We start from the raw sequence: 8,781 nt of genomic DNA, 5'->3' as shown, positions 1-8,781 counted from the left end.
GACAAACAACTGTTTGTCATCACGTTTACCATAACTGGCAAATAAAATCGCATTTCTGCCTAAAATATTTTAGTTTTTGTTTTTTTGTTGACAGAAATACTGAACGTGTACTTGAAACATGTCAAGCTGTCTGTAACGAATTTGTAAAATTGGAGTTTCACATTTTTGAAAGGAGTCACTGGCATAGTTCAACTGCTGCGCTGTTCAGTTTTTTTTTTTTTTTTTTAGTTTTAACAATACACGTCGATCCCCAAACGAAGACGCGTCACCGTCGCGTTTTATTTTGAAACACAACACCGGACGTGGTTAAACTGAGCTCGGATTAACGCTGGTCGGCTTGACGCATCACTGACGATTATTTTTCCGAGCGAGTGCGTCGAGGTTGCGGCCATTTCTCTCGCTGCCTTCAGTCAGCCTCGCATCTGTACAGACACAGGTTGTCCTTCCGTGATAAAAATAAATAAATAAATTGCCCGAGTGAAAGGCCAGATTCTCTCCGCTGCTTACTGGGCTGGCTTCCTCGCCAGCTGAACCAGGTCGGGATGGACCCAGCAAGCCGTTACCAAGTGGTGAGTTGTTCGCGCGGACAAGGGGATCAAAACACACTTTGATTAAATCGGCCTGACAACAAACAAGGCCTTGCGGAGAAGCGAAGCATAAAAAACGGATAACGACGTGACTTTATCTTTTGTTTCTAAAACAAAACAAAAAAAACTGTCTGCGCATTAACAACCACTCTTCTGAAATTCTTACTTTCAATATTCTGTGGCTTTATTGTTCGAATAAATCTCTTGTTTTGCTAACGAACCACTTCCGCATTTATGCTAGGCTAACACTAGCCACCCAGCCAGCTAAATATACTTGTAAGCATCTTTTAAGTATGGCGCGTTCATTTTATTTTGTTTTCTTTAAATAAAATGCCATTTTGCTGTTTTATTTTTCTTTCTTTGCGTCTGTGTAAAAAAAATAAACAAATAAGCAAACACTTAGAAGTTAAAACGGATATACATTTGCGGTTTAGCAAGCTAGTTTATTAGCATGCTAGTCAAAATGTAGTTTTTTTTTTTTGTTTTTTTTAAGCGTATCAGTCGGGTTGAAACTTCCGAGAAGAGGCGATAAGGTTATGAAACGTTGTACGCGGTTTGTACAAGAAATGTCTGATAAGACACGGGTTATTTTTATTTCTAGTTTTTTTTTTCTTCCCCCTCTCCGAAAAGTAAGGAATATGTTTATGCAGCAACAAACTATTCCTGTATACAAACCAGTTCCACTTGTTTTCAATTGACGTAAGGCACGTCATTAAAGGGCGTTTTTGTTTTCTTCTCCCTGTGTGGCAGACTGGATTTGAAAATGTACAATTTGCTACTATGCAAAAAAAAAAAAAAAATGCACTTGATAGAATGTTGCTGGACTCTTTAATAGTTAGAGGAGTGTATAGTAGAATGGAGCTACAAGGAGTCCTATCGATGTATATAGCTGGCTGATCAAGAGAAATTAGGCTGGTTAATCACCCTTTTTTGTGTGTTTTCAGATAAGGATCCAACGCGTTATGAGTCACGAAGTGTATTTTAACCGATAAACGGCGTAGTTTATTCAAGTTTAAGTATGACCAATATGTCATATTTTCAGTTAGATCTCATCGAAGCTCGTTTATATCCCTTTTAAAGCAGTGAAATGGTCAGGTGCTGAGACGCAGGGCTATGGGGAAATATAAAGCGGGGACCTTTCCTGAGCTCAGGTGCCTGTGTCTGTGGTTTTTGACTGATGCTGGCTGCAGGTCGCGGCGGGACCCACAGCAGAGGCGTGACGAGATCGCAGCAGGCCCCAGGAACGACGCGGCGGACGCTCGCGGGATCGCGGGGCGATCCGGCCCGGCGCTGCTGCGCTCCTCGCCGCATCCATGCCTCCTTGTTTGTTCTCCAAATATTCCTCCGGTTTCAGTTGGATTCAGGAGGAGGAGGCTTGTGGCGACGCTGTTAATCTTACGCAACCCACCCCGCCGCCCGCCAACACAAGGCCTTGTCCTTGATTCCCGAGCCGTCGGCCGGTCGTTCACCCGCTGCCTTGTGCGCCGATAAAGGGAACCGTGTCACCAAATGAGTATCTTTGTGTATCCGCTGACAACGAGGTGATTTTTTTTTTTTTCTTTTTCTGAAAATGGCTGGGTTTCTTTAAAAAGCTGCTCGGTTATTAGTCACAGCTGTGGTGAACGCCGTGCTTCCCCGACCCGACGGGGGTGGTAAACCGCAGCTCGCCCGCCGCCCTCTCGCAGAGGGAGATTCAGAACGGTGACTTCAACCTTTCCAGTCGCGTCGTTTTCCTTAAGAGATAAGCAGATTTTGCTTAAAAAGACTTAAAAAGTCAGACTAAACTCTCAGGCCTGTTGCGATCGGCATTTCTGCCTCGCCCTCGGGTCCTACGTGGGGGGGGGGGGATTGGCTCAGAGGCTTAACAGGCGGGACTCGCTGCGCCGCTTTAAAGGCAGCTTTCAGATTTTCCAAACGTCGCCCGGCCCGATGTTTTGAAGCGGGATGTGTGGAGTGGGTCGGGCAACGGCCTTGGCTGAGGACTCTGCTCCCTAAGAGCTCCTCTGGTTAATCTTTGGTTTCTATCAGCAGTTTATCATGTGGTAATCTGCGGTTTTTCTATGATGCCGGCGCTGTTCTTAAGGCCAGATACCAGCTAGGTGGACAGAAAGCAGGATGGCTGGCGTGTGAAAGTTTGACAGCGAAACACAGTAACCTGCCCTGAGTGGTTTGGCAATATTCCTGCGGGTTGTTTACCTCCCCGGCTCCCCCCGCAGCCCCCCGGTCCTCCCTCTGTAATTTCAGGAGGCGTAACTCAGCACATGACTCCGCTTGGCTGCAGCCGCCGGCTTCACGCACCCGTCGGGTTTGTGCGGCTCAGCTTTCCTGCGCTTTGTGGGGGCAAACGTGTGTGTGTGTGTGTGTGTGTGTGTGTGTGTGTGTGTGTGTGTGTGTGTGTGTGTGTGTGTGTGTGTGTGTGTGGCCTGCCGGATATGGACCGACTGGCAGGAAGTAGCGTTTCCAGTTGCCCTAGCAACAGACGTCATGTTGGAAGCTTGCATTCTCTGCTGAATGCTTTTTTTTTTTTTTTTAAATGGAAATTTTAAAACATTAAAGTAAAAATAGTTTGCTAAATATTGGATTTTTTAAATTATTTTTTTTAAAGAGATCATAAGAGGTCTAGACCCGCTGGTGCTGAAAGGAAAGCAATGAAACGTATTGGGAGGAAAAGGCGGGAAATGACGTCAGGTTGTTGTCAGAAAAGGTTTCATTAAAGAAAAGCTCATGTCTGAGCATTCTGGGTCGACTCTTTTCTACTGCGTAGAACTTCGAAAACGTCGCTGTCTCGTCTGAAGCTTTATAATTAGGTGAGCGTGTGGCCCCACTTACTATATCAGTATTTAGCCGATTTAAAGGAGAAATATTTCAGGTTTTCCCTCTTAGAGGAAGGAAATCTGTCATTGAAAATCTCTAAAGCCTAAAAGCATGGCAGTAAAAACGTACGTCAGCATCAGATGATGCAGCGTTTAGGGAAGCAGAACTGGGCTCTGATTGGCCCGCCGTCCCACGGCCACGCTGGGTTTTTGGATCGGCTCGGTCGTGCTGCGTTAGTTATGTTATGCTGATCGCGCGTTACGCTGTGATCCCTGACACGCCGTCCATTCCGCAGCAGCTGGCTGTTTATTTTTTAAACGAACCAATCAAAGTCCAAGACGAGGCGCCGAGTCAGCTCTGTAATGTGAAAACACTGGGTTAGTTTTCCATCTGCCGCCTCGCCCCCTCGGTTTGTTTCTCTCTGCCGGGGGTCGCCCTCAGGCAGCCGCAGATGATCAGATGATATGCTCGTGCCCGCTGAGCTCTGAATCCCTTCTCCTCTCCTCTCTTGTAGTTGCACAACGAAGAAGATGCTTCCTCCGCCGTTGAGCAGCAGCCCTGCACGTCCGCCTCGGCCGGGGAGGAGCAGAGGGAGACCCGGGCCGGCGCGGCGGCCGCTGGGGAGGCCGACGCGCCGCCGCCTCCTTACGCCTCCATCGACCTGGGGGCGACCGCCGCAGCGCCGGGTATTACTTCACATTACGCTCCTTCAAATGTCTCCAAAGTTTGGTTTTCAGCTTCCAGGGACAGCAGCTGGGTTTAATTTTGCGTGGCGCTCAGGAGTCTGCCACTTCAGACTCACGGTCGCTGCCGTCCTCTCTAACAGAGACCTCTCCGCCTCTTGCTGTTTCCACAGAGAGCAGTTTCCAAGGCGACTTCCCGGTCCCGCCGCCCTACAGCGTCGCCACGTCTCTGCCGACCTACGACGAAGCGGAGAAGGCTAAAGCGGCCGCACTGGCGGCCTCCGCCGTGGAGGTGTTGCCCCGGGTGAGACGACACGCCCACAGCGTCCGGTCCGGATCTGCAGGCAGTAGAGAAAAATGCCACAGTGCGTCCGGAGGACTTTAATCCTCCATGTTGCACAGCACAGCTCTCTGCCTCCAATAGCGTCGATGCTTCAGACCTTTTCTCCTCATAACCTTTTGCAAAAACCTCAGTTTGGACAGAAAACGTCTGTGAGCATCAATATTCAAGTCCTGCCTCTGATTATCAGTCAGATTTAGATCGGGCCGCGCTAAGCCACCTGCAGGCCCAGTTATAAAAGCGTTGGTTTTCTGATATTTGGGTCTCATCTAAACGGAGCGCCTACTTCCACACGGTTGCTGCGTCCTACGTGGCGTGTTCAGATCTGCAAAGAGGACTTCTTTCCACCCGAGCTGTGGATCCGTTCCTTCAGAAGTTCCACAGACCCCTCGCCTCCTTCTCCGACCGATGCTTACGCAGCCAGTTAGCGGGTGGGTATGGCTGCAGCTGCGCCATATTTTCTCCGTTTGATGTTCTCAGAGAACGGCTGGACTGATGCTCAGGAGGATCCTCTGGAGGAAATCGGCTGCGTTTTATTTATCTGCGTCGGCGTAAGGGGGCTGAACACGAACACACAGCCCTGCTTTATAGTTATTTCCACTTCCTGGTTCAGCGCTGCTTTGCGTCGGATCTGGCACACGAAAATCCCCTCAGAGCGACGGGAGCTAGGCGACACCAAGGCCGACGCTCCTCAGCGAAGGCGCCGCGCTGGACTCTGGCTGACCGGACCCGGCTGGTGGGCCGGCAGCAGACACGGAGAGCGAAGAAGGGCAAACATGTTTCGCAACGGATGCATTGATTGATTTTTTTTTTTTTTTTTTTTCCTGTGTTTATTTATTTTTGATTTGCCCAAAGTCACATGCGTTGTGTGTTCTGTGCTAAAGGACGACGACTTCCCCCCCAGAGACGACTTCAGCGACGCCGACCAGCTGCGAGTCGGGAACGACGGGATCTTCATGTTGGCTTTTTTCAGTGAGTCCAGATCCAGGGAAAAAAAAAAACCAAATTTATCAGGACGTAGCGCCGATGTTTGACACGGTGCCGTTTATTCCTGCAGTGGCTTTCCTGTTCAACTGGATCGGCTTCTGCTTGTCCTTCTGTCTGACCAACACCATCGCAGGGCGCTACGGGGCCATCTGCGGCTTCGGCCTGTCCCTCATTAAGTGGATCCTCATCGTCAGGGTGGGTTAAAGTAAAAAACAAAAAAAATAAGGTAGACATGTATTCAAAGTGTTTTTTACCTTTTCCCTGTTTGTTCAGTTCTCTGATTACTTCACCGGCTACTTCAATGGCCAGTACTGGCTCTGGTGGATCTTCCTGCTGCTGGGTGAGTGTTTCCAACGGCGGAACCGAGGCGAGAAACTTAAAAAAAAAACAAAAAAAAACCAAATCAAGTTTGCAGCAATAAATAAATAAATATGTTTTTTTTTTTTTTTTTTTCATGCAGGCCTCCTGCTGTTCTTCAGGGGTTTCGTGAACTACCTAAAAGTGCGCAACATGTCGGAGAACATGGCCACGTCGCACAGAACGCGCCTCTTCTTCCTCTACTGAGAGTAAGTCTGAAAGCCAAAACCCAGAAGAGCGCCCTCTGCTGGTGTAAAACAAATAACGCCAGCGTTGACGTTTCGTTGCCGCTCTCTTCCTCCTCCCCGCAGGTTCCCACGCAGACGGCATTCCTTTCCAGCGCAGTTCCTTCCCTCGCCGCTCGCATGACCTGACCGAGGAGCCCGACAGCGACGAGAGGAAGCGGGGGGAGGAATGAAGGCGAGATGTAGGGAGAGTGTTACCGCTTTAATCCGTTTATTTTTATATATATATATATATATATATATATATATATATATATATATATATATATATATATATATATATATATATATAATCTCACAACCCGACCCACAAAGAAGAAGTCTACGCTTCTGGACTGAGCCGCAAAACAGCCCCTTTTTTTTTGACAAAATCCCGGAAACAGGTCTTTTTCTTCTTTTCCCCAGTCCGCCTTTGCTTGTGTTGTTTCATGAAGCGCAATGACGAACAATCGAACAGCAAAGGATGAAGGACTGGTGAACGAATTCCTTTAATTCTGCGTATTAAGTGTGAAGAAGCGCTAAGAGAAACTTAAGGAAACAGCCCTTGTCCCTGAAATCTGCCACAGGAAGTCGTGCTGAACTAGTCTTACTTTAGCTGCGGCGTAGCGCCGTTTTCTAGTATATGTGTAATTCCCAGAATGCACCACCTGTACCAGGATCTAGTTTCTGGATCAACCGGACCTATTTCAAAGGAAAAGTCTTCTTAGGCGCCCCGTTTGTTTTCAAACCTTTAAGATCTGAGCCGACCTCCGGGTTCTAAGGTAGGATCGGATCTTAAAGGTTTGGATCGGAAAGGCTCGGCTATCTGACGGCGGACGCCCGATTGACCTCCGGAGTCAGAGCTAATTCAATTTCTTGAGCTAAAAGGAGCTAACCAGCGAAAGTGTCTCGGATAAAAGTGTTTTTAAGCTGCACAAAGTCTCGTCGGGTCGGTTCTGGCGCCGTGGATGAAAAGCTTTGCTTCTTTTTGTTGTTGTTTTTTTTTTTGTTGGTTTGGATTTGAAAACGCTCTCTGGAGTCTTATGCAATCGAGCTGTAATGAATTTCAGACGTCGTGACTGTAAGGTCGTGCGCCGGTGAAGTAGACATAGCTGATTTAGCGAGCGTTTTTGTTTTTTGTTTTTCCTGAAGAACGTTTAAAGAACAACGTCAGATGTCGGGATTATCCATCAGTATGACGGTGATGAAGTATAGGGGGGGGTGAGGAGGTGAAACGGAGCCCCTCTAGACAAGGATAGCATTTGCTTTCGTTGTTCTTGTGTTTATTAAAGAAAATGAAATGTGTATATATACGAGCTCATGCCAATTTCTATTTGCACTTTGAAGTTCTTTGCGTATAAGATTTGTGAATCTGCTAAACTTGATGTGGGGCTTTGACGAAATGTAATATTAGCCATTCAGGTTTTTGTTTTTTTGTTTTTTCTTTTGAACTGGAATTCTTAATCATCCCAAAAATGGATAATCTGCTCTTTTTTTTTTTTTGCACTTTTTTTTGTTGTTGTCGTTGTTGTCAAAAACGATGTTTGTGTCTCGTTTCGTCGCTTTCAACCTGAACTGTGACGGCTCTCGCGTTGCCAAATCTGTCCGACTGGCCTCCTAAAGCCTCTTTCAGCAATATCGAGTGTTTCAGTGAGTTGGAGCTCTGCCGCATGATTTCCCCCCCACCTGAAGTAGTTTAGCCGGGTCATTTATTTTTTTTTTTTTTAGGATTAATCTACAAACACGTGTCGGTCTTTGTAAATAAATCCGGTTGGGAGAGCGAGGTGTCTTTTTTTTTGTTTTTTGTTTTTTGTTTTTTTCCCTCTCGGGTGAAAATCTCAGTATGCATTTATTGTAACTGGAAATAACATGACAGTCTTGCAAAAAAAGGAAAAAAAATGACAAAAACGCCAATAAAGTTCAAAAGCCTGCCACTGATATGTGTCTAATTGTGTTTGCACACGTGTGACATCTTTTTTTTTATTTATTTCCCTTGGTACCAGCAGAACATCATTAGGTTGTCGTTGCCTTGTTTTCATTTTGACCAAGGACCTTTTAACACTTCCTTTTTAATGAGAATATCAGCTTTTCTATTGGTCGAATCTTCTTCCTTGCTGCGAGTGTTGGGTTTGCTCCAGCGTTTCGGTTCAGTTGGGATCTTACCTGAGCAAATGATTGGCAAAGGTAAACGTCTACCTCATTGGTGAGGATCAGTTACCCACGACTAAATAATACTTGCAGTCATTACATTATCTTTCTATAAAAAAAAACAAAAAAAACTTTTAGTGCATTAGTTCTAAAAAGTCTACAACAGAAGTGTAGCCTGTTTATTTTACTGTTGTTGAAAGGTGCTGTAATCGCCACCAGATGGAGCCAAACATCACTTTTTTTTTCTTCTGAAAGCCTCATACCAGTAGAAACATCCCCTTTTTTATGCATTTATATATATATAATCATGAAACATGTCATCTCAAGGCACTTTACAAAATCAAGTTCAATAATATTATACAGATTGGGTCAGATTATTTACCTGACTCCGCCAGATAGATTTGCTCCGCATATCCATCTGGAAACCTTCCGTTGAAGTAACTTTGGGAAGGGGCGAAAATACTGGTTACCTGATTGGCCTATGTTGGTGATAGACGGGCCAAATGAACCAATCAGATTCGTCGTCGCTCTGTTACGAGCGACGACGAAAACACAACCACAAGCTAAGCTACTCTTGCTGCTGCAGGTAAAGGCTCGTTAGCTCAGCAAATAAATACTCTGTAATTCAGATAAAACTTGCT

The 8,781-nt window shown here is 46.2% G+C and overlaps 1 protein-coding gene across 1 annotated transcript; it reads left to right on the top strand.

The window, feature by feature from the left end:
• The first annotated feature begins 345 nt into the window (after positions 1–345).
• ndfip2 (Nedd4 family interacting protein 2) lies at positions 346–7,923 on the top strand. The gene is made up of 8 exons (XM_012871762.3): positions 346–569; positions 3,916–4,087; positions 4,258–4,388; positions 5,309–5,396; positions 5,482–5,606; positions 5,685–5,751; positions 5,872–5,977; positions 6,080–7,923. The coding sequence occupies exons 1-7, from the start codon at positions 543–545 to the stop codon at positions 5,973–5,975; spliced, it is 714 nt and encodes a 237-aa protein (XP_012727216.2). The 5' UTR covers positions 346–542; the 3' UTR covers positions 5,976–5,977; positions 6,080–7,923.
• Positions 7,924–8,781: the final 858 nt, after the last annotated feature.

The sequence above is a fragment of the Fundulus heteroclitus genome, chromosome 24, assembly GCF_011125445.2.
Source record: "Fundulus heteroclitus isolate FHET01 chromosome 24, MU-UCD_Fhet_4.1, whole genome shotgun sequence".
Lineage (NCBI taxonomy): Eukaryota > Metazoa > Chordata > Actinopteri > Cyprinodontiformes > Fundulidae > Fundulus > Fundulus heteroclitus.
This window is presented reverse-complemented; position numbering and strand designations above follow the sequence as displayed.

What these genes read in the sequence shown, in the direction of transcription:
- ndfip2 (XM_012871762.3), top strand. Translation starts at nt 543, where the DNA reads ATGGACCCAGCAAGCCGTTACCAAGTG. An exon ending in CTTCATGTTGGCTTTTTTCA is followed by an intron (nt 5,397 to 5,481) that starts GTGAGTCCAGAT and finishes TTATTCCTGCAG; the next exon opens with TGGCTTTCCTGTTCAACTGG. An exon ending in GTGGATCTTCCTGCTGCTGG is followed by an intron (nt 5,752 to 5,871) that starts GTGAGTGTTTCC and finishes TTTTTCATGCAG; the next exon opens with GCCTCCTGCTGTTCTTCAGG.